This window comes from Solanum verrucosum, unplaced genomic scaffold, assembly GCF_900185275.1.
Source record: "Solanum verrucosum unplaced genomic scaffold, falcon-dt-bn FXZP01000040.1, whole genome shotgun sequence".
NCBI classification, from domain to species: domain Eukaryota; kingdom Viridiplantae; phylum Streptophyta; class Magnoliopsida; order Solanales; family Solanaceae; genus Solanum; species Solanum verrucosum.
In genome coordinates, this window is record NW_026020323.1 from 2,050,976 (window position 1) to 2,077,880 (window position 26,905).

The following is a 26,905-nucleotide window of genomic DNA, read 5'->3' on the forward strand; positions in this document are numbered from 1 at the left end:
GGAGAAATTTCAGCGAAACAGTGGAGCAACTTAGACATACTACCGAATGGAAGATGATCAAATGGATTAAACCAACCCTTAGGAAAGGTGAAACTCAACACCGATGGGAGTTTCTCCAACAATGGAGCTGGCATTGGAGGCATAGTTAGGAATGAATATTGCTTTTGCGGCGAAGGACAGCAACAACAAAGCAGAGGCAAAAGCGGCTAAGTATGGGATACAATGGTGTGTGTGCTCAGAATGGGTTGACTAATTGCCTAATTGAGCTAGACTCTATGATGAAGAACAGGGGCACCAACGATCTTAAACTCAAGACTATAATCGAAGATATTGTGTAGATAATGAACAATATGAATTGTAGTATTGAACATTGCTCAGAGAGGCTAACCAAGTGGCAGATGGACTAGCCAAATTTGGTGCCATCCATGAGGGAAGCCATATCTTTCAAAACTGGCAGCAGATCCCCAACAGTTCCAAAGGAGCTTATCATCTGGACAAAGCTCAAATAAATTCAAGGGCGGCTCAATGTAACTAGAGGTCTAAAGCGAAATTTCAATTAGAGGCCTAAAATCTAAATAAATTTCATATATATTTATTTAAAAATTATTTGTCTAACTTTTTAGATGTAAATTTTTGCTTAAAATTTCTTTATAGATGTTTTCCTCAAATATCTTTTAAATTTTATATTATTATTAGTTTAGGTAAGATTTTATCAATTTCAACATTAGAAAACACTCTTTTACTGGGGCCATTACTATATGAATTGTTAACATAATTCTTAGTAATAAGTTGACAAACTTTAAATCAAAACAAGAGTTAAAATCATAGAATTTGATAACTTGGTATATCCTACTTTAATATGTTTGTTGTATTGCTTGAAAATTTAAGAAGAAATAAAAAAAGAATTTGTAATTTTCTTTGTTCAACACTTTTCGACTATTGATTCATATTTTTGACATATTATTACTCTAACTTATCAAAGATTTGAAAAAAAAAAAGAGTTCAAACAGATAAATAATATGTGTTAGCGAAAAATAATTGATTTTTTCTATTTGAATGAGGTTAAGGAGAACAAAATAATATAATCTTATGTAAAAAACTTAACAAAAATTTTATTCTTGGTAAGAATTTGAGGCCCCCCAAAATTGGGGGCCTAAGGCATATGCCTCAAATTTTGTATGCAAGAGCCGCCCCTGAGCTCAATTACCTAGCATGAGAATTAAATATGACAAGGCCAACTTCTTTGTTAGTTAATTAGCTTACTTTTGTACATAGTGCTAGTCATGGAACTGGCAACTTTTGATCAGTTCCTTTGAACTCAATGGTGCATCAATATGTAAGTTTTTGCTGGAAGAAATAAAATGCACATCCATTCATGGATGCAATTTATTAAAAAAAAAAAATGTGGTTGTATATTAACCCAAGAGTAGATACCATAATTGAAGAAGTGGAAGTTAAATACTTTATAAACGATATATATATATATATAACCAGATGTATCTCGAATTTCTTCAACAAGTATCCCTTATCCATAATTCTGAAAGACAGGGCTATGGATGCAATATAATATGGTGTTCTTGGTGAAAGCAATGTACATTCAATTGAAGAAACTCATGAGATGCAAAATTTATATTTAAATAATTCAATTCATAGTATATTTATGGCCTGTAATATAGAGTTTTAAATACATGTGATGTGAATTTTTTTTCATGCAAATACAATTTGTTCAAGTTTATGCCCGTTTATCAACTCAGTCTATCTTGACCCATCAAAAATTGACTTGATATATACTCCAAATTAACCTATTAGAAATCTTGTCATAATATTTTCAAAATCATCTATTTCTTCTTGATGTCATATAGTCATAATAAAAAAGTTATTATCAGATACTAAAAAATTCTAATGAACAAACAAAGTAATTAATATTTAGTCAGAATTAAAGTCATGACCCATATTTTTCGCTCATTACGGCCCGTATCAATAAACCATCATTTTGATCCGATCAAATTTTGCCAGACACCTCTAAGCCCAAATCCCTAATTTTTTAGTGTGCTGAAATATCATTCTGCAACAAAATAAAACATGACAAGTTCATATGAGGCGTCAGCTTGATGAAGGCATTTTGATCTCATTGGTAAAAGGAGTTCCCCAGTTTAGTCCTGAACCTTAGTGTGAAGTGTGTGTTTCTCCACAACTATAGAATAGGTTTGGTTGCTGCAGACCTCAACTCTGCAACAGCTCACCAAAAAAAATAATGAATTTTCACTCTGAAAAATGGTTAGATGACCTGACTATCGAAGGGCCAAATTCTGAAACATAAATACCAATGGCAGATCACCAATGTTCCATCATCAAATTTTTGAAAGTATTCCTCTGAGCAAACTACTAAAAACAGTTTAAATCAATGATAACAGGAACCAAGTAAAAGTGAATCATCAAAATGAGCTTTTGCAGATAGTAACTCAAATAGCATTTATACAAACAAATGTTGAAAACTTAACAGGAATTCTCTTCTGTCTTTCAGGTTCACCACTTACAAAACTAGCATCAACATGTCAAGGAAACTGATCATCAAGAGACCTAATCAAGATGATGCTAAACATTTCCTAGGAAGAGCCTTGGTTATTTCTTTACAACATTCAGAGCTCAAAAGCTGCTTTGTCACAAACCTATATGACAATGATAAGCCTGTGAAAGGCACACACGTACTGTGCCCTAATCCTAGCCGCTACTTTGGAGATTAATAAGCATCTCAACATTCATTTATTTCAGAGTACCTAAGTCAAGAAAAAAACTCAAAACTGTGGAGATCTCTTGTAAGGTGAAAACAAAGTTCCTGGAACAATAATCATCCCAAATGGACTAAACTCTAAATTTAACCTGGTATTTTACCAGATAAAAAGCTGCAGAAAACTGCTTCATTGCTATTGAGTCATTATACAACCAGAGTGATCCTTTTTCAACACTTTAAGTGACCTGACCTGGAAACCAAGCACATGGCATGAGAAGCACCGATGGCTACTGAAAGCACGTTATGGTATCCAAGTCCATCATCCTCCATAAGAAACTTGACTTCAATAGGAGTTGACTGTTTCTCCGGCAATCCCGGAACACCCAGTTGACAATCTTTTGCATAGCCCCACATGTATAGTTTCCCACCATCTGTCACCAGCAAAATTAATTATTAGTGCATTTCATCCTTTGTACAATAAGCCAAAAATCATACAGCACAGGTCATGGCTTATTAATCAACAGGTCTCTAAAGCAGCGATGGAAAATGGGAACAATTGGATGAGAACAATTCTTTTAAGTCCTTTATTCATAGCTTCGACTTAATGGATGATAATTTCTGCACTAATCCTTGTGTAATGCATCTAACCAAACAGATTGTGACATGTTTTACCTGTTATAGCTGCCGACGATGAACCTCCACAAGATATATAGATGACTTTCTCGTGGGCCAAAGCCTCAACTTGGATAGGGACTTTCTGGTTTTGAAGAGAAGAATTACCCAGTTGACCATGGCCTCCATGACCCCATGAAAGCACTTCTCCTTTATCTGAGAGTAAAGGATACTTCTAATATAAGTATTTCAGATACATAGATAGATATGCATGTGACATAAAGTAGTTTCAGTGTAAGCTACCAGTCAAAGCTAGAGAATGATATCCCCCACTAGCTATCTGAATAACACGAACACCTTTAAGGCTTGGAACTGGTTGTGGTTTCCAACCACCTAATTTGTCACCTCTTCCAAGCTCATAGTTTGAATTGGCTGAGAAAAGAAGAGACCAGAAATGTTATTGATCGAAAGAAAGGTCACATAATAGACGATAAGTGTTCAAAGTACACCCAAGAAAGTAGATGAAAAAGAACAATACTGGAATGTTCAGTCCTATACCAGATAAAGTCAAACTCTATCTATTCTATAACTTAGCATGAGACTTGATATTATCCTTACCTGTATCAAAATAGAAGTACAAGACTCATTACTTATTTATTTATAATGGGGAAATCCCCGGAGCCAAGGGCACAAGGTTTGAAACTCGGCAGATTATAGGTTCACCCCTCTACCCTTCTCCATTTAAATACCAAGCTTTTAACTATGGTAGGGTTGTGACGTATGCCTAGCCTACATATCACATGTTCACTATTACCACCAGATCAAAGCCCTGGGAGCACAATTTGATGATTCATCAAGTTTGTTTCTAGGTCTTGTTCATTATTATGGGTCTGGTTTATTATTATGCTGGGGTGCTGAACTTGCTGGATTTAAGAGCAACAGATGATCTGAAATAAATACATACATACATTTTATAAGTGGAAGGCTCAAACTAAAATGCTATTGGACAAATAACTTTAATCAAATAAAATTCGTTTAACATTGTTGTACAATACGAAACATATATTCTTTTTTTTATAAAGGTAACATAACATATAAGAAATCCTATTTACACCAAAAATACAATAGACTAAGGGAACTCATCCTAAGTTTGTGGGTTGGGTTGCTTGTGTCTTCAAAAAGTTTTCAAACTATCCACCATATGCAGGCTGGGATCAGCTGCCACCGATTCCCCTCCCCATTTCTTCTACCCATACCTTTCCAGTTGTTGAGTAACTCAAAGGTAGTTTTAGACAAGACCCAACTGGGAGACCTAAAATACAAAGGAGCATGTACCACAGATTTGCAGTTGTCTTGCAATGGATGAAAAGGTGGCCATGTGTCTCCACATCTAATCCACATAGTAGACATCTTGAGCAAATTTGAAAACCACTTCTTTGTAGTTTTTCATGTGTTAGGCATGCTTTCCTAACCACTAACCAGGTAAAACAAGAGAGTTTTGGAGGGATCTTGATCTTCCAAAGCCACAGCATTGTAACGGAAATGTTGTGGTTTAAATTCCAGTAAGCAGGAGGTACATTTTTCGAGAACTCTCTCTTTCCTACTTTCGTTTAATATATCATGCATGTTATGATAATAACATTTAGGGAATATAGCTATTTTAGTCCCTGTGTTATTGTATTATTTTTTAAAAGCCAATTCAGGTATTTAAATTTTCATTGCGATCTAAGAATTCTTCTTGTATTATTTTGGTGGATTAGTTGTCAGTAACTACACACAATAAGTTGAAAACCAAAACAAAATGCACACAATTGACTGCAAATTTGTTATTTTCGAAGCTTATATTTAATCAAATCGTACATGTTTTTAATCAGGGCGCAGTTCATGGCTGGGGTGGGTGTATTTTGCTCCAATATTCGAAGTCCATTATCAGTTTTCCCAATTTTAAGCTTTGTTTCGAGTCCAGCACTTCTTTTTCTCGGATTTCTCTTTTGATACTTCTTCATTAATGTGAAACCTGTTTCATTCCTCAAAATAATTGTGCAAGATCCTAGAATGATCACAAGTTATAATTTAGTTACGCTAATCTAATAGTAACTTATGAAGATTGTGAAAATATAGAAGAGGGTGGATAAGTCGAGAACCGTAGCCCACAAGACACTGCTGCAAATGCTTCCAATTTCACTGTACCTAGATTTTGTCCGTATCCAATTGTGAAGACCATCACAAGGATAACTAACTAGCGAACTTCAAAAAAATTGGTCTTCAATTGAAGAATTATGCAGCGAAGGCAAAAAAAAAAAAGATTCTTTGTACAGTGGATGATCCAAACTAGAACGGTAGAAACAAAGTTCTCTTCTGTTTTGACTTGGAGAATTTTATCTTGAAAATACCGAATTGCCCTTCGTAGAGTTATCAGTTCTTTATGGTATTTTGGCTCCGTTAGTAAAAGGACTAAAAACAGACACATTACTTGATCAAAGGTCAAATGTGCTTAATAAGATATTATAGGGACTAAAATAGGAATAATACAGTAAGGCAAGGACTAAATAGCTATTTTCCATAACATTTATGTTATTTTAAAAAGTTTGGGACCGATTGACACAAGATACATGTGTAATGTATGTGCCCACAAATTAGTATTTGTGTGTATACACACAAAAAATATGTAATTGGAGTTAGGTTATTCATTTGCTAATTGGAAGTCGTATACATTCATCGACAAGAACAAACACTATTTAAAATGTGTACATGTTCAATGATATGTCCTTCAGTTTAGAAATGACCCACTAACAAACGTTGAGTGTCTCACAAAAGACATACACTGTCCATGCAACATTAGTTGACCCTTTTGCAACCTACCATTGAGGGAAAAGAAAGGAACAGATCCATGCAATTTGTTATCAGATGACTGTAATTCATGAACAGAATTGCATCAGCTTGGGAAGTGAAATTTCTAGGTTAGCTTGACATGTGAGACATCAAGATGCTCGACTAATCCAGAAGGAACGGGTGAGTGTAATACTAGGATTATGATATCAAGACAACATCCAAGCCATATTTTGCCTCCACTTGAAGTCATCATTACGCTTCAGCACTCAACTATGATAAAAGAAAAGCATGCGACCTTCCTTCTAATTTTTTTGATAAGGATCAAACACAAATAATGGTGTCAACTGGAACAAACCACCCTTCCTTTCAACAAATTGACATCATCATAAGGGAAGAGCATCAAAAAAGCGATAGAATCTTACCTCCCCAATTCCAAAGCTCTCCCTCTTCTGAAAGTGCCATTGTAAAAAACCCACCACATGAAACAGCAGCTACGCTTGTAGGAAGTGATTTTACTTTTAAAGGGATGCTAAGACCACCTGCTTCATTTGGGCCTCGACCTGGACCAAGGCCCAATCGACCATCCCCTTCATCTCGTCCCCAAGTATAAAGTTCACCTATTGACATCAAGAAAAAATATAAACTCCAAGTTAAAGGAAAAGAATCAGCACTAATTTCTACTTCACATCCAAATTTTATCGGGTAAAAGATAGGAAATAATTAGAACAGCAAGTACTTCACAACATACTCCCTCAATAAGCTGTAGACACACACATTCCCATGTCAACTACTATTAATCTTCATTGGAGCGATTTGATGGTAGACATGACCAACAGCTATCAACTATCGGTTTGTTGGTAAGGTGAGAGCTTCAAGCCAGTTTCTAGTACACCTCCCATATACGCACCACCACACAAAAGAGGGAGGGAATGCTTCAAGCACAAAACCTCTGACCTCCTTTCCAAAATGGGTTGTCGAATGATGAGAATCTAAGTACGAACTAAAAGCATCAAATTTTTTGTGTGAATCTGGATATTTTCTTCAAACTTTCAAAGTAAAACTTACATTTTCATTTAGTAAACTACATAAAACAAATTAATTTCAATTTTACGCATTAATACGAAAAGTTTAAAAATTAAAATTCAAGGAAAAAGAATTTTTGTCCAAATAGTGATAGTATCATACAAATGGAACAGTGTAGTGAAGAACCACCCATCCTCTACATTCATATCATGACAAACTCCTTTTAAAAAAAACATTATTTCTACCAGTAAAGCAATGGATTCAACAACCTAGGCATGCATTAGGTGGGACACTCAAAAGCACAAATTATCAAACTAAAAATACCATTGGCTACTTTGCATCAAAAAGTATAAGATGTAAGGGTGGCAAAATGGTGAAAATTTACGGCTATCCGCTCCGCCCAAACCAACCCATTTTAAATGGGTTGAATATCCGATCATTTCAAAAGTGGGTCAAATATGAGTCAGCCCATACTATCCATCGAAAATTATTACTCAGCTCACAACTTGCATCTTTTACACCCTCTTTTACACACAAAGGGAAAAATAAAAGTAAACTAAGGGTATTATTTTATGTTTTTTAACGAGATAATCACATCATTCAAAACTAGGCAAGTAGTATATTCTTTTTTTTTTTGGATAAAGTGGGCAAGTAGTATATTTTATTTGTTAAGATCCAAATTTCTCATTCTAAAGTAAAGGCTTACCAGTAAATATTCTTTGAATAACTTGATAGTACAAAAAGCCATTTACACTAACATTATATAAACTCTTAGTAATATCCCCCTATACCAATTTATGTGGCATACTTTCCTTTATAGTCTGTTCCAGAAAAAAATTACACCTTTCTATAATTGGGAAGTGTTAGAATAGAAATAGGTAATACACAATCCTACTTAAAATAGGAATAGGAATAATATATAGTTTCCTACTTGGTAAAGGATTGTATTATAGTGCCTATAAATAGGGTTTCTACGTAATGTAGACACACAACAATTCAATAATATTTTTCTCCTGTATTACTCACATGGTATCAGAGCCTCTACGATCTTGGTAGAGAATAGGTACGAGATGCGGGAGGGGTACAGAAAGCTCGACCTGGGTAAGAATTTTAGGGTTACCTTTGCAATTCTAGTCCCAGAAAATTTTCAAGGCTATCGGAGATTTTTGCGGAGGGTGGGTAGAGACAAAAGAGGAAACCCAATTGAGAAATCATCTCAAGTGGGCAAGAATCAGAATCAAAGGAGATGGAGCAGACATACCCAAAGAGGTGACCATCGACGGGGGTGAAATATGCTATACGATGCAAATTTGGACCGAATCACCGGTAAGGGTGGTCGCCGGAGAAGACCGGAACACTGAAGTCATTACCCAGCGGATACGAGGCGGAAAACCATTGGGTAAAGACGAGAACCTCCTGCAAAGTCAAAAAGCAACAAACACCGCAGGTGAATCACGTGTTTTGACAGAAGAGCATGGGCAGATTTTGAAAATAAATAAAGGAGTGGGCCGGGGGGAGTCCAACTCAAAACAAAGACCAATTCAAAGGTTTGGGCCAGAGCAAACTAAAAAAGGGGGTCTTTTAAATAAAAAACTTGACGTAATATGTGATAAGCAAGGGAGTTTTCTCGATGGGTTAAAGGACATCAAGGAACTAGCGTCTCAGTTCCTACATGCGTACAACAAAATGGAAAAAGCGAAGATGGTAGAGAACATCAACAGCTCTGCAAATCAAAATTTCGGAGAGTCGATTAACCAGATGGAAGAGGCTATTGAACCAACTCGCAATAAAGCAAAGGAGATCGACCAACCTAAGGATGTTGGGGAGAATTCAGGAGTACAAGGCTGGCAAATTCAGCAGATTCATGATGTTGAGCCGGTATCCATACAAAGCCCTGGAGACCAGACAGATGCAGAGGTTGAAGCATCCAATTGGGTGAGTTCACATATTTTGGAACTTAGCAGAACTTACAGAATGGCGTTTGAAGGTTTTAGGGGAGAAACACATACATTACTGATGAAGATCGATGAAAGAAAAAGGGGGATGGAGAAGAAAGGGGAAAATAGTGAAGCAGCAACTCCTCGACACAGAGGAATTGGCAAGAATGAGTTGAAGAATTTGCAGTCAGATTTGAATGAGGAAGTTGAAGGTGTAAGGAACAGAGGGAAAGTCCAGCCACTATTTCTCAAATGAAAGTAAATATATTATCATGGAATGTTAGGGGGATTAACAAGATTTCAACAAGGAATCTGGTTTAGAGCTCTCTACTTAAATGGAGAGCTGATGTTTACTGCTTTCAGGAGACAAAAATCAGCAAGGATGTAGACAGGATTGCCAAGCAATTGTGGGCTAGCAGATGGATGAGGTGTGGGTATATCGAAGCCAATGGCAGCAGCGGGGGGGTCCTGATAATGTGGGATTCAAGAATTTGGGTGGGCAGTAGTGTAGAGGAAGGCAAATTCTCAATTACATACAAATTCGAAGCTGTCCAAGATGGGTTTTGCTGGTTTCTCACTGGTGTGTATGCTCCACACACTAGAACTGAAAAATTAGAATGCTGGGAAGAAATTGTTGCGGTTAGGGAGCTAAGTGGAGGTCCGTGGGTTACCTATGGGAACTTCAACACTGTTAGAACAATGGCCGAAAGAAGAGGATGCAGGAGAATAACCAATGTAATGACTGATTTCTCGAGGTGGATAGAGGATATGGAGTTACATGACCCTTGTCTAAAGGGTGGGAATTTCACTTGGTTCAGAGGGCCTAACCATCAAAGTGTTGCTAGGCTGGATAGGTTTCTCTACTCAACTGAGTGGGAAGAACAATTCAGAAACATTAGACGACAAATTATGCCTAGAGTTATATCTGACCACAGCCCCATTATGCTACAATGTGGTGACTGGGAATAAAGGAAGCCTTACTTCAAATTTGAAAATTAGTGGACTAATGTTGAGGGTTTCAAAGATTTAATTCAGGACTGGTGGAATGGTTTTGTTGTGGAAGGATGCCCAGACTTCAAACTTAGCATGAAATTAAAGATGCTAAAGCAGAAACTCAAAGAATGGAGCGGTGTAACTTTTGGGGAACTCATCAACAAGAAAAACAAGTTACTAAATGAGCTAGCTGAGATAGATTTGATTCAAAATGACAGAATGCTGACAGAGGATGAGATGATTATTAGAGCAACGATCCTAGTTGAGCTAGAAGAGTTAGCAAAGAATGAAGAGTCCAGGTGGAGACAGAAATCCAGAGTATTATGGCTAAAGCAGGGAGATAATAATACCAAGTTCTTTCAAAGAGTGGCAACAACACATAGGAGATACAACACCATCGATAGACTGGTTATTAGCGGGGAGGAGAGTAAAGAACCGAAAGAAATCAAAGAGCATATAACAGAATTCTATAAGAAGCTATACACTGAATCAGAAAGCTGGAGGCCACCTTTTGTGATGACGAACTGCCCCAGAATAAGTCAAGAGGAGCAAGAATGGATGCAGAGACCATTCTCAGTAGAGGAAGTGGTACACATTCTCAAATTGTGTGATGGGGATAAAGCCCTTGGCCCAGATGATTTCACTATGTGTTTCTTCAAGGAGTGCTGGGAGATCATAAAGGATGATGTGATGCAAACAATTCATAACTTCCACCAGAATGAAGTGTTTGAAAGATCCTTGAATGCCACCTTTGTGGCATTAATCCCTAAGAAGCATGGAGCAGAGGAACTCAAGGATTTTAGGCCAATAAGTCTGATTGGTGGAATGTACAAAATCATCGCTAAGTTGATCACCGACAGAATGAAAACAGTTATGGGGAGACTGATTAACAAGCATCAAATGGCTTTTTTGAAGGATAGACAGATAATGGATGCTTCTTTATTGTCTAATGAGTTGGTCGACTCCAGGGTAAAGCAAAAGATACCAGGTATTCTATGCAAATTGGACATAGAGAAGACATACGACCATGTAAATTGGAACTACCTATTTAAAGTTCTGAGTGACATGGGGTTTGGGAGGAAATGGGTGAATTGGATCAAGTTTTGTGTGTCAACAGTGAAATTCTCAATCATTATAAATGGGAGTCCAGAAGGTTTCTTTCAATCACAAAGGGGACTGAGACAAGGAGATCCCATGTCCCCTTTCTTATTCCTTCTAGCAATGGAGGGACTCAACTACATGGTTAGAAAGGCTAATGAATTGGGGTGGATAAGAGGCTTTGGTGCATATACTAACATAGTTAATAACATGGAGATTACACATCTACTGTATGCAGATGATTCTCTTGTGTTCTGTGGTGCAGAAGTGTCGCAAATTAGGCATCTGAGGGCAATACTAACCATATTTGAAGCCATTTCAGGTCTACATGTGAACTGGCAGAAGAGTTCCCTGTTCCCAGTTAATCAAGTCAATAATATGCAAGGCCTAGCCGACAACTTGGGCTGCCAAGTGGCCTTTCTTCCCACCAAATATTTGGGGATGCCCTTGGGAGCCAAGAACAAAGAATTGGAAGTATGGAGTGAAGTTTTGGAGAGAAATGAAAGGAAGCTGACAAAGTAGAAGAGTCAATATTTTATCTCTGGGAGGTAGAGTGACTCTCATAAAATCAGTTCTGGATGCCCTCCCAACTTATATGCTAAGTCTTTTTCCACTACCAAAAAGTATTGGAAAGAAACTCAACAAGTTGAGAAGGGTGTTCCTCTGGCAAGGGAACAAAGAGAAGCAAGGATACAACTTGGTTAAATGGGAAGAGGTGATAATGAGCAAAGCACAAGGAGGTCTGGGCATTAAGAATTTAAGTATTCAGAACACTAGTTTGCTGCAAAAATGGTTGTGGAGATTCTGTTGCGAAGATACAGCATTATGGAGGAGGTTCATAGCTGAGAAATGTGGCCTAGAGAGTAATTGGATAACTGAAGAGGTGAATGGTACTTTTGGGTGCTCAGTATGGAAAACTATTAGGAGAATGTGGACTGACTTCAATGCGCAGGTGACTTTCAGAGTGGGGAATGGCCTGAAGATCAGTTTCTGGAATGATATCTGGTTAGGCGATGTGAAAATGAGGATACTCTTTCCTGACTTGTACATTATCAGCCTACAACCGAATGACACTATAGCGCAGATGTGGAGTCCTCAAGGCTGGAACCTTATGTTTTAGAAGGGCTCTAAATGATTGGGAGGTTGAAAGAGTAGCAGACTTACTCCAGGCCTTGAACCTGTTCCTTGGCATCAATGCAGAGTCCGACAAACCAGTTTGGAAATTGCATAGTAGGGGAGTTTTTACAGTAAAGTCTTGTTACTGGGAAAGAAACACCAACCACTCTTTGACAACATCTTGGCCTTGGAAATTAATATGGAAGATTAAGATCCCTCTAAAAGTTGCTTGCTTCACTTGGTTGGTAATTAGAACAGCTTGTCTAACACACGAAGTGTACAAAGAAGAGGTATACAGATCTGCTCAAGGTGCTTTATGTGTGAACAAGAGGCTGAAGAAAATGGCCATTTATTTTTGCACTGCAGGATGGCTACAGATCTGTGGAACATGTTCATTTGTATACTCGGGGTTAATTGGACAATGCCCAGAACCACTTTTGAGGTACTAACACGCTGGCAAGGAATTGGAAAGAGAGGATCAAAGGGAGATTGGTGGAAAAATGTACCTGTTTGCATTTGGTGGACACTATGGAAAGAAAGGAATGGAAGGTGCTTTGAAGGGAGGACTAGCAGTTCCCAGACGATCAAGATGAGATGCCTTAGTCTTTTGTTTTTTTGGTGTAAGCAAGATTTAGTGGGGGAAGTAGATAGTTTAGTGGAGTTTATAGGACAATTGTAAATTTTAGAAAATTTGGTTTTGGATTTGAGAATGATGGCACCCCTTGGGGGTTTGTAAATCCCTCCTCATCAATTTCTTGATGAGGTCTTTTGTGTTAATACAAAGTTACCTATTTCAAAAAAAAAAAACCAAAGAACTTTTGCTGCTAGCAGGCGGATATTACCCATATATGCCGCCCGTCTGATCAATGATTATATTAGCAAAAGTTGGGTCGTCGTGTATGTTTCAGGTAACTATTTTCTCAATCTAATTTGTATAGCACCACATCATCATTACGGTGGCTACTTTCTTATATCTAATTTATGTAGCACCGTGCCATCTCTCCGATGACTACCTTTCATATTTAATTTGTGTAGCACTGTGCCATCTTTTCGGTGACTACTTTTTTCATATCTGATTTACGTAGCACTGTTTTTTTTCGGTGACTACTTATTTGTGTAGGGTCGTTCCATCATTCCGACTCTACCCATATAATTTCTCTTTTTCAGTAGGGTCGTGTCGTCAATCTGACTCTAATCTGTATAATTTCTATTTTCCAATAGGGTCATGCCATCATTCTGACCCTACCCATATAATTCTCTTTCTTAGTAGGGTCGTGTCATCATTCCGACTCTGCCCATGTAATTTTATTTCTCAGATCGTGACCACTTTCAGCCATCAAATCTAATACTCCGACACATTAGCATGTTCCGATTTTAAGCACTTTCTGGCGATCATGCATTCTGAAGAAGTCTATATGGAGCAACCACCTAATTTTGTTGCTCAGGGGGAGTATACCAACCTTGTATATCAATTACATAAGTCACTTTTTGGTCTGAAACAGTCTTAGCAAGCTTGGTTTAGGAAGTTCAACACCGTAATTTTATCACTTTGTGTTTTATCGGCATCATGCATCAAATTCAATATTTCATTAAAAGACCAAGCACATTGAGATTGACTGACATCATGCATCAGATCTAGTATTTCATGAGAAAACTAAGCATATTGAGATTAAATGTCAATTTTGTGAAGTTGAGCGATCAACTTGCAGATATCTCACCAAGTCTCTCATTGGTACTCGTATTAATTACATTTGTAACAAGATAGGTACATATGACTTGTATACACCAACTTGAGGGGGAGTGTTAGAATAGAAATAAATATATACAATCCTACTTAGAATAGGAATAATATATAGTTTCCTACTTGGTAAAGGATTGTATTATAGTGTCTATAAATAGGGTTTCTATGTAATAATGTAGACATAACAATTCAATAATATTTTTCTCCTATATTTCTCACAAAAAGAATTAACTTGAAAAGTTTCATTTTACCCTTAATGAAATGATTTTATAGACACACAAATGTTTAAGAATAGATTTAGACCACAGATTTCAAAAGTCTCCTTGCTTTCTTAAACTTTGTGTCAAGTCAGATGGTGCCACAAAAAATTGGGACGGAGGGAGTACAATGTTTGGTAGCATTATTTTGCTATGTAGTATAAAATTCAACACAACTAATACAATGTTTGAGTTGCAACTTGGAAACCCGCATAACTAATATATGTAAAAGTTATGAGGAAATCTATGCATTATTTTATACAGGATAGAAGATGGAACAACTAATCCCTGTATAAAATAATACATAGATTTTCTTACAACTAATCTTTGTATTACTAATGCTTGAGTAACTCTAACCAACTACCAAACGACCCCTTAAACCTATATGAGTAAGCCCTCCTTTTTATGTTTTCAATTGTATTTGTTTATTGTGAATTTACTGTAATCTGAGAGTACTTATTTCTTCTACACCAATGTTTCCCTTTTTTTATGGATAAAACTAAGATTTAGTTTGCTATATTTTTTAATATTTTGAATAAATTTATTTATTTCATTCTCCTAGTCAAATTTGGTTAAAAGAAGTACAACATATGAGATTTTGATTTATTTGAAAACATTACATTTTCATAGGTACTGAAAACCACTATCCTCCATGAAGAATCTCAATGAAAAGTACCTAAATTAAATAGAAACAAAAGCTAAGAACCATAAAGGAAAAAAAAAAAAGAGAAGAAAAAAAACTCATGTATTATTTAAGAAGCAATGGATAATATGAAGAGAGAGAAGGAAAAAAACTCATGTATTATTTTAGAGCAATGGATAAAATGAACATCCATTTTTTTAATGAAGAATATGGATATACATATTATCCAATGGTTAACCCATTTTTTATCTGTATCAATCATGAGTGGGTCGGATATTTTATTCATTTTCGACCTGACACAACCGTTTGCCACCCCTAGCTTAAGAAAAGCCTTCTATACAACTATCGTCTTCTCCTTCTATTCAAGGAAGACCTTTTCCTTTTCCAAATTATTACAATCACATCTCCGTTTATTTTTTAAAATTATTATTATGTAACAATAGACAAAGTGTTAAAGAATATGGATGGGCAATGTAAAGCAAAATAATTGTAAGTTCCTCGAATGAAAACTTTATTTCTCTCTCAGCTCTCTTCTACAGAAACCTTATGGGGTAATATCCATGAAACATAATTTTTTCCCCTTTTGTTTCAATTTTTATCTCTATTGGATAGAAGAGATACGTACATGTATAGCATAATGATTTAGTAAATGCATAAAATAATGATAATTTAATTCTCTCTTTTTGTTCTCTTCTTTGGAGGTAGGTGGCAGAAATAAAAAGCTAAGGATAAATATAAATTGCCACATTAAGTTTTGAAATGCTCTCAGGCACATTTTACGAGGTAGTCATCTAAAGTCGAACTTTTGGATACCTTCTCTGGTGGTATTCGACCACCGGAGACTTATTTACTCTTTTATGTTTTTCTTTGTTTAAGCCTTTTATTTATCATAGATAATTGTATTTACTTCAGGTTTTTTTTTTTTTTGGAGGGGGGGGGGGGGGGGGGAGCTGGTTAAGGGTGGACATTCAATAGTTCATTTTGGTTTTTGAATTTGTTGTACCAAACACCACGTTTGGTCCCCTAGTAGTCTGGCCTTGTGAACACCAAAAAGGCACTAACAATTTTAACAAAACTTCACAAACACAAATGACCATGTCATCACACAACAATGCACCACATGTGCATTCATGAGTTCTTCACTCATTAAACTAACAAGTAACAATGCACTTCAATTATTCACCACATATCAACTTCAAAACATTAATATTTTGACAAAAACAAAACTCAAGCGCAATGGCCAAATCACACCAAATTTTCCACCAACAATGTAGTTTCTTCCATGAGACCACTGCCAACAATAACAAAACTTTAGTACTTTACGCCCTTCTTCATTGTCTTGACCACTTGAACTTTTAAGGTAAAACCAAAAGTTAGAATACTACTTTTAAGATTAGAAAAAAATATAATCAAATAAATATCTTATTGAACTCACCACTACTAAATACTTGAGAATTACAATCATACATCAACAATGCAAGAGCTTCTTCCACTATTTGTCATCTCTAAAAATAATAAAATCAAATATGTCATACAACACTAAGGATTTTATTTTTTTCGAAAACAAACAAAAAATACAAAGTTCAATTTTCTCAAGAAACTCCAATTTTCTTCAACACAAATAGGATTAGTCTCTTGTCTAAGTCAACCTTGGACACAAATAAGAGACATTGCACACATTTGGGAGTCCATGAACTTCTAAATGGATCAAGAATACGACCACGGGTGCTAAATGCACATTCGACATAGGAATAATCCATACATCTCAAGCCAACTGTGAAAGTATAAGAAACTTAGTAGAACTTTTCACCAAATTAAGATATCAAAATCCTCAGATTCAGGCTTTTCAACAAGGTATCTTTCTAGCTCAGATTTAGTGCCTCAACTTTCAGAATCTTTCTTTTGTTTCTTCATGTAAAACTTAGTTCTAAATTTTGAGAAAGACCACAAATAGATGATTGATTCTTAGAACCTTTTGAATAGTTACTTACACAGACCGCAAACAATTCCTTCAAGTAAGTTTCTTTACTATTTTTCTCTTTTCTTCCCCAAGTAATTCTTCAAGAGCAAAACTAACGTACACAAACTTATTACGAGGATCTAACACAGAAGCAATAAAAAGCATTTTGTTCATCTTTTCAGGAGTACCCCAATAAGTCTTAAACTTTTCTTTCATCCCCACTTCACGCAAATCAACATCATCACTTGTCATACACTCTTTCAAATATGCATCAAGCTCACATATATCCTCAAAATGAACATTACAAGTAACATACTATGAACCTAAAACTTTCAATGTGAGCTCATAAAATTTTTCAAGAAACTATGTGATATTCCTCACATCAACTTAATCATCATTTTGGATTGAACCTGCAATACTAACATCTTCACAAAATCAGTAGCAAGATCGGAATTAAAGTTACCATCATAAAGATCAAACCTCTCAAAGGCCTACTCAAACTTTTCCGCAACATCAAATAGGTAGAATTCCACCTAGTAGGCACATCTAAAAATAACATTTTATCACATTCTATCTTTTGCATTTCAAGATTTTTTTTGTCCTTGGAGAAGATGATCTAACATATTTCACCATTTGTGTTACCCGTTTGATAGAAGAACCAATTTCTTTCAAACCATCTTGCACAATTAGATTAAGTATGTGAGTCATACATCTCATGTGGAGATGCTTACCATTCATCATATTAGTTTCCCACATATCTAACTTTCTAGACAACTCTGTAACTGCGACATTATTGAAGAAGTATTATCTACAATAACAATGAAGACATTGTCCAAGTTCCAATCAAGTAAACAATTACTAATAGACTCTACCAAATGCTCGCCTTTATGACTAGTGATAGGACAAAAAGTTAATATTCTTTTATGAAGCACCCAATTCCTATCAATAAAGTGAGCTGTCAAACACATATAATTAATTATTTGCAGTCAAACACATGTGTTTGACTGCTCACTTTATTGACAGGAATTGGGTGCTTCGTAAAAGAATATTGAATTTTTGTTTTATCACTAGCCATAAAGGTGAGCATTTGGTAGAGTCTATTAGTAATTGTTTACTTGATTGGAATTTGGACAACGTCTTCACATGTTATTGTTAATAATGAATGCTTCTTCAAATAATGTCGCAGTTACAGAATTGTCTAAAAAGTTAGATATGTGAGAAACTAATATGATTAATGGTAAGCATCTCCACGTGAAATATATGGCTCACATACTTAATCTAATTGTGCAAGATGGTCCGAAAGAAATTCGTCCTTCTATCAAACGAGCAAGGCAAATGGTGAAATATGTTAGATCATCTTCTGCAAGGACAAAAAACTTTTTGAAATGTGTAGAAATGCAAAAGATAGAATGTGATAAAATGTTATCTTTAGATGTGTCTGCTAGGTGGAATTCCACCTATTTGATGTTGGACACGTCAGAAAAGTTTGGGAAGGCCTTTGAGAGGTTTGATCTTTATGATAGTAACTTTAATTCTTATCTTGCTACTGATGTTTGTGAAGATGGAAGTAAGATGGAAGTATTGAAGGTTCAATCCAAAATGATGATTGGGTGAAGGTTAGGAATGCCACAAAGTTTCTTGAAAAATTTTATGAGCTCACATTGAAAAATTCAGGTTCACAATGTTACTTGTAATGTTCAATTTGAGGATATTATATGAGCTTGATGCATATTTGTAAGCGTGTATGACAAGTGATAATGTTGATTTGCGTAAAATGGTTGTGGGGATGAAAGAAAAGTTAAGACATATTGGGGTACTCCTGAAAATATGAATAAATGTTTTTTATTGATTCTGTGTTGGGTCCTCGTATAAGTTTGTGTACGTTAGTTTTGCTCTTGAAGAATTACTTGGGGAAGAAAAGGGTAAGATAATAAATAAAGAAACAAAAACTTACTTGAAGAAATTGCTTGTTGTCTATGTAAGTAAGTATTCAAAAGGTTCTAAGCATCACTCATCTTCATCTGATTCATCTACTTGTGGTCTTTCTCAAAATTTGAGAACTAAGTTTTACATGATGAAACAAAATGAAGATTCTGAAAATTTAGGCACTAAATCTGAGTTGGAAAGATACCTTACTGAAGACCAAAGACCAAGAGCCTGAACCTGAGAATTTTGATATCTTAATTTGGTGGGAAGTTAATTCTCCTAGGTTTCCTATACTTTCATAGTTGACTCGAGATGTATTGACTATTTCTATGTCGAGTGTGGCATTGGAATGTGCATTTAGCACCGGTGGTTGTATTCTTGATCCATTTGGAAGTTCATTGACTCCCAAATGTGTGCAATGTCTTAATTGTGTCCAAGATTGGCTTAGACAAGAGACTAATCCTAATTGTGTTGAAAAAAATTTGGAGTTTCTTGAGAAAATTGAACTTGGTATGACTTCATATTTTTTGTTTGTTTTCGCAAAAAATAAAATACTTATTGTGTTGTATGACATATTTGATTTATATTTTTAGAGATGGCAAATAGTGGACAAAACTCTTGCATTGTTGATCTATGATTGCAATTTTCAAGTATTTAGTAGTGGTGAGGTTCAATACGTTATTTATTTGATTATATCTTTTTTCATTTTAAAAGTAGTATTTTAACTTTTGGTTTTATCTTAAAGGTTCAAGTTCAAGTGGTCAAGACAATGAAGGACGTAAAGTACTAAAGTTTTGTTATTGTTGGCACTTGGCAATGAGAGTTTGTCTTACTCATGAAGTGTGACAAAAAAAAAAAAAAGGAAGAGTAGTGGTGACTAGATGCTTTCCATGCAATGAAACTAGGGAGACAAATAACCATCTTTTTTTGCATTGCAAGTTCACTGCACAACTATGGAACCAATTCTTTAGTCTCACAAAGACTGAATGGACGATGTCCAACAATGCCTGAGCATACTGCTGATTTAATGAGTTGCTGGATGAGAAGAGGAGGAAGCAAGAGCCAGAAAAAAAGGTGGAGGATAATACCCTCATGTATATAGGGGGCAGTGGGAAGACAGAAATGGGAGATGTTTTACAGACAAAATCAAGTCCATTCATGATGTGAAATGGAAATTCTTAGTGTCTATTTTTTTGGTGTAAAGGAAACAGTATAGAGGAAGTAGATGAGCTGGTAGACTTTTTAGGTGCTCTATAAAGCTTAGAGTCTAACCTTACTAACTTGTAAATTTTTGGAGGTGGCTAACATTCCTTAATGCTGAGAAATACAATAGTACTAATTCTTAAAAAAATATATAAATAGATTCGGCCAACCATTGTGGCTATATTTTCTGCATCTTTTCATTCTGAGAAGCCCTTTCAAGGAAGTTGACTGCAAGTTACTTTACTTGGTGATGTCCCCGGGGCTTTGGTCCAATGGTAAAGGTGGTACAACCAAGATGTGTGATTACGTGTTTGAATATTGGTTGGTGAGCCAAGTCTAGTATTTAAGTAGAGGTGCAAACAGTATCCACCGAGTTTCTTGTTGGGAACCAATTTCAAGATTACTATAAAAACTATACTCCCTCCATCCCATTTTATGTGACGGTGTTTGACTAGGTAGGAGTTTACAAATGAAAGACTCTTGAAATTTACGGTCTAAAACAAGTCATACACATTTGTGTGACTATAAATTATCTCATTTTAAAGGTAAAATGGGAAGTTTAAAGTTAAATTGTTTCTAAATATGATGTCATTCTTTTTGGGACAGACTAAAAAGAAAAGTATGTCAAATAAAATGGGATAGGGGTATTACTCTATGATGGATGGATGATAAATATTCCAATTTACTACCACCACTTTTCTTGGGCACGCTTTCCTTCTGAAAGGTCCAGTACAAAGCTTCATCTAGAAGAATTGTTTGCCAAATGAAGATTTTCTACCTAGGAAAGGCAATAACTAGCATCTGGATAACTCCAGATTGATAGAGTAAGATGGAGTTCAAAATGAAAGAAGCGACTTTATTGTCAAATCAGTAATCCAATTATAACTACTAATGATGAATCAGCTAAATAGAAGTAAATATTTAAATCAAACAATCCAAAAATTATAGCTATCGATCATAAAGGAAAGCACATACCCACATTTTCTCTAGCTGGTGACGTGTGAAACCTGAAAGTGTTTGAATATCCTACCTGATTTTGTTATAGCAGCTGTATGAGTCCCACTGGTTGCAACATGGCATATTTCTGCATCCCAAGAGCCCTCAACTAATCTAGGGACCAGCTCTCTATGATAAACTTTATGACCAAGAGCGCCAAAGCCACCGTAACCCCTGAAAACTTCATTTTTTCCATAAAAGAATCAAGTTACAATGAACAAAACTACTGATTTGGATTTCACCAAGTCATTCAAACTATTTTTGTGATAAGGTCAAAGATTATCATTGAATGGGCATCAGGAAGATGCCAAGTTACAAAAGGTGTAACCAGTTAGCTCTAGTACAGAAGGGCAAAAAAAACATTTCAGCACTAGTACAAGTAGCCTAACCTAAAGCTAAGGAGGTAACAAAATGTCAAAATCCAAAAACATGTCAAACTCTCTTTCACTAAAGGAATTAGAATACTTCTATGTCAAACTCTTCAATGGAAAATGCATGACTCCACTGTTGATTCATCCAATAGCCTTATTTGCTAGCAGAAAGGCAATAATGTGTACAGTGCCATTCACAAAAGGGGTGATGATGTTTAAAGAGCCTATCAAAAAGGGGTGATGATGTCTATATACACAATGAAACTGTGATAAAGAGAGTTCACAGCTTCGCTTGTGCAACCATTATATGCATTCAAGCATCTTAGATTCACAACAATGATAATAAGCAATTGTTGCCAAAAATAGAGACTAAACATGGATTTTTTGGTTCAGCATCAGAATTACCTCCAAATTTTCTATACATCCCTTTCTATTACCAAAGTAAAACTAAGTGAAGGCCATACCACATAGACAAAATAGGGATTTTTTATTCAGCCCCCATACTACTTCAAAACTTTAGTACCTCCAGATTTTTTAGCAAAACTAAATGCAGGTCATGCTACAAAGTGATTACTACACAAGAAAACCTTGTTAACCATAGGCATTACCGCATTAGGCCTTTTTCCACGCTCCAGGTCAAAACAACAATAAATAATCTGAAACCGATATGCATTCATAAATCTTTCTTCTTTTTCTTCAGTTCACAGTTACACATATCAAAAGGTATGTCTTTAGACTACAAGTCGAAACAAATTATCAGAAGTGCCTAGATGGTAAATACACAAATTCACATGTTTATCTTGTGCAACCATTCTGTGTGTTCATTCATCTTAAGTTCACACTAACAATAATAAGTGACAGTTGTCATGACAAAGAGATTGTAAACTGACTAGAAGGGGTTGCTTGGGTAATAAGCAACTTCCACCTCCAACCCTAAAGTTGTGGTTTGAATCACCAACAAAAAGGTGGGAGCTCCTAGTGAGGGGTAAAAAAGTAAGGGTTTGTTTGGTTAAAAATAATGCTCAATAGAGTGCATTAGTAATGTTTGTATTAGTTATGATTGCATTAGTTATGCATAGATTTATTTTTATGCATTGTTTGGTTTAGTGTATTAAAAATAATATGCATTGTATAAGAATATTTATTTACAAAAATATTCTCCACAATTATGGTGGAAAAGATGTAAAAGTGATTTTGAGGGGTAATTGGATCTTTAACCATGCTAATACATGTATTAAATCCCTTTGCATTACTAATACCTAGAAATCCATGGTATTAGGTATTAGTAATACACTCCTCAATACACAATAGAGTGTATAATTAATGCATTTGTTATACATAGCATGAAAAAGTATACCAAACAAGGGACTACTAATACACAAAGCTAATGCATGCATTATTTTTGCTAATACACCTACCAAATGACCCCTAAGAGATTATAGATAGGATAGATATATGTTGGTTCAGCATAAAGATCATTCAAACTTTAATACGCCCACATAAATATTATCTTTACCAGAGAAAACTACATAAAGGACACACTATCAAGACAACTATACAGCTATGCAATGAAAATCTTACACTCTTTTCTGCTTACAAAACAGCTATATACACAAAAGAACAGTGATGAAGAAAGTTTACACCCTCTTCTGCGGCATTGTATGTGTCCATTCATATTAAATTCACAGTTCTAAATAAAAAGCAACAAGAGACTGTTGCCAAAATAAGAGACTAGAAATGAAAAAAATTCGGTTCAGCATCAAAATCATTTCAAACTTTCTCTCCATTTCTTTCTACTTACCAAGCAAAACCAAGTGAAGGCACTATATAAGACTAGACAGATATTCTTTTGGTCAAGACCCAAATCTTTTCAACCTCTAGGACCTCCACATTTCGTCCTATTGACCAGCGAAACTAAGTGAAGACCATAGAAAAAAGTTACTGTCAATGAAATCTTGTTAACCATAAGCATTAAGACCTTTCAATTCTCCATGTAAAAACAACAATGAGCAAACAGAGTAATACGTTAATTTATCACTTTCTTCATTTCTATCATAAGGAAAGGCAAACAATGCACAGTACAAGGATGGAATTGGTACTGACCAAGTGATGACCTGCCCAAGAGAGTTAAGAGCGATGGAATGAAGCCCACCAAGAGCAACACTTTGAACCGAGTCCAAATAAGTATTCAAAGTAGGAACAAAAACTGGGTTCTCATGGCCAAACCCAAGACGACCCCCATCACCTTTTCCCCAAATCCATAGATTCCCATCAACCAATAAAGCTGAATGGAAAAGCCCACAAGAAATTCCTATTTCAACGTCCACCTTTCCCTCATTAAATGAAGACGGCAGCAGCACAGAAGCAGAAGGAAGATGACCAAGAATAGGAGAAGATAATCGGAAAGTGGGAGACAAAGAAAATGAAGCAACAGGAGATGGGTATATTCGAATTTCCTCAATACCGCCACCCAATTGACCGGAAGCACCACTTCCCCAGGAATATAGTTGGACAGTGACTGATTGTTGTGAGTCGGTGAATTTAGATTCCCAAAGAAGAAGAAGAAGAAAGGTGACGCCACCACCGGAAAATGGGAAGAGCACGACGAGTGCGGTAATAGAATGCCATCAACGTCTGGCTCGACGGCGGAGTAGTGGTTGCTCAACTTCTCTAGTTTATACTCAAACTCAATGTTCTCCCATTAATGAAGCAACGTGCACATTCACCCCTACTCTTTCTACATATTTGAAACTTTTGTACCCTCACTTTCTGTTTGCTACAAAAGTTGATGATGTTTACAGAGCCTATCAAAAAGGGGTGATGATGTCTATATACACAATGAAACTGTGATAAAGAAAGTTCACAGCTTCGCTTGTGCAGCCATATATGCATTCAAGCATCTTAGATTCACAACTATGATGATAAGCATTAAGCAATTGTTGCCAAAAATAGAGACTAAACATGGATTTTTTGGTTCAGCATCATAATTACCTCCAACTTTTCTATACATCCCTTTCTATTGCCAAAGTAAAACTAAGTGAAGGCCATCATACCACATAGACAAAATAGGGATTTTTTATTCAACCCCATACTACTTCAAATTTTTTAGCAAAACTAAATGCAGGTCATGCTACAAACAGATTACTACACAAGAGAACCTTGTTAACCATAGGCATTACCGCATTAGGCCTTTTTCCATGCTCCAGGTCAAAACAACAATAAATAATCAGAAACCGATATGCATTCATAAATCTTTCTTCTTTTTCTTCAGTTCACAATTACACATATCTAAAGGTATGTCTTCAGACTACAGGTTGAAACAAATATGAGAAGTGCTTAGATAGTAAATACACAAATTCACATGTTTATCTTGTGCAACCATTTTGTGTGTTCATTCATCTTAAGTTCACAATAACAATAATAAGTGACAATTGTCATGACAAAGAGATTGGAAAATGACTAGAAGGGATTGCACGGGTGACAAGCAACTTCCACCTCCAACCCTAAAGTTGTGGTTTGAATCATCAAGGGAACAAAAGGTGGGAGCTCCTAGTGAGGGATAAAATAGTAAGGGTTCGTTTGGTGGAGTGTATAAAAATAATGCTCGATAGAGTGCATTAGTAATACTTGCATTAGTAATGTTTGTATTAGCTATGACTGCATTAGTTATACATACATTTATTTTTATTCATTGTTTGGTTTAGTGTATTAAAAATAATATGCATTGTATAAGAATATTTATTTACAAAAATATTCTCCACAATTATGGTGGAAAAGATGTAAAAGTGATTTTGAGGGGTAATTGGATCTTTAACCATGCTAATACATGTATTAAATCCCTTTGCATTACTAATACCTAGAAATCCATGGTATTAGGTATTAGTAATACACTCCTCAATACACAATAGAGTGTATAATTAATGCATTTGTTATACATAGCATGAAAAAGTATACCAAACAAGGGACTACTAATACACAAAGTTAATGCATGCATTATTTTTGCTAATACACCTACCAAATGACCCCTAAGAGATTATAGACAGGATAGATATATGTTGGTTCAGCATAAAGATCATTCAAACTTTAATACGTCCACATAAATATTATATTTACCAGAGAAGACTACGTAAAGTCCCCCAAGGCCTAGCTTGAGTGGCAAAAGGTGGAGAATTTGTGGCTTAGGTCGCAGGTTCATGCCCCACACCATGCAAAGCGAAGCCCGGTATTTAAGTGGAGAAGGGTAGAGGGGTGGGCCCATTATCCAGCGAGTTTAGAAGGTTGTGATTGGTCCAAAGGGCAAGTCACAGACGGATTTCTCGGTCATCAAAAAAAAAAAAACTACGTAAAGGACACACTATCAAGACAACTATACAGCTATGCAATGAAAATCTTACACTCTTTTCTGCTTACAACAGCTATATACACAAAAAACATTGATAAAGAAAGTTTACACCCTCTTCTGCGGCATTGTATGTGTCCATTCATATTAAATTCACAGTTCTAAATAACAAGCAACAAGGGACTGTTGCCAAAGTAAGAAACTAGAAATGAAAAAATTTTGGTTCAGCATCAAAATTAGTTCAACCTTTCTCTCCATTCCTTTCGACTTACCAAGCAAAACTAAGTGAAGCCACTATTTAAGACTAGACAGATATTCTTTTAGTCAAGATTTAAATATTTTCAACCTTTAGGACCTCCACATTTCATCCTATTGACAAGCGAAAGTAAGTGAAGACCAAATAAAAAAGTTACTGTCAATGAAATCTTGTTAACCATAAGCATTAAGACCTTTCAAGTCTCCATGTAAAAACAACAATGAGCAAACAGAGTAATACGTTAATTTATCACTTTCTTCATTTCTATCATAAGGAAAGGCAAACAATGCACAGTACAAGGTTGGAATTGGTACTGACCAAGTGAAGACCTGCCCAAGAGAGTTAAGAGCGACTGAATGAAGCCCACCAAGAGCAACACTTCGAACCGAGTCCAAATGAGTATTCAACGTAGGAACAAAAACTGGGTTCTCATGGCCAAACCCAAGACGACCCCCATCACCTTTTCCCCAAATCCACAGATTCCCATCAACCAATAAAGCTGAATGGAAAAGCCCACAAGAAATTCCTATTTCAACGTCCACCTTTCCCTCATTAAATGAAGACGGCAGCAGCAAAGGAGCAGAAGGAAGACGACCAGGAATAGGGGAGGATAACCGGAAAGTGGGAGACAAAGAAAATGAAGCAACAGGAGATGGGTATATTCTAATTTCTTCAATACCGCCACCCAATTGACCGGAAGCACCACGTCCCCACGAATATAGTTGGACAGTGACTGATTGTTGTGAGTCTGTGGATTTAGATTCCCAAAGAAGAGGAACTTTGGATGATGATGAAGAAGAAGAAGAAAGGTGACGCCGCCACCGGAAAATGGGAAGTGCACGACGAGTGCGGTAATAGAATGCCATCAACG

At 36.0% G+C, this 26,905-nt stretch overlaps 1 protein-coding gene across 1 annotated transcript; it reads right to left on the reverse strand.

The window, feature by feature from the left end:
• Window positions 1-2,865: 2,865 nt before the first annotated feature.
• On the reverse strand, window positions 2,866-26,905 carry LOC125835454 (RCC1 domain-containing protein RUG3, mitochondrial). The gene is made up of 6 exons (XM_049514581.1): window positions 26,353-26,905; window positions 21,103-21,242; window positions 6,598-6,792; window positions 3,647-3,775; window positions 3,404-3,559; window positions 2,866-3,162 (listed from the first exon to the last, which is right to left on the reverse strand). The coding sequence occupies exons 1-6, from the start codon at window positions 26,898-26,900 to the stop codon at window positions 2,960-2,962; spliced, it is 1,371 nt and encodes a 456-aa protein (XP_049370538.1). The 5' UTR covers window positions 26,901-26,905; the 3' UTR covers window positions 2,866-2,959.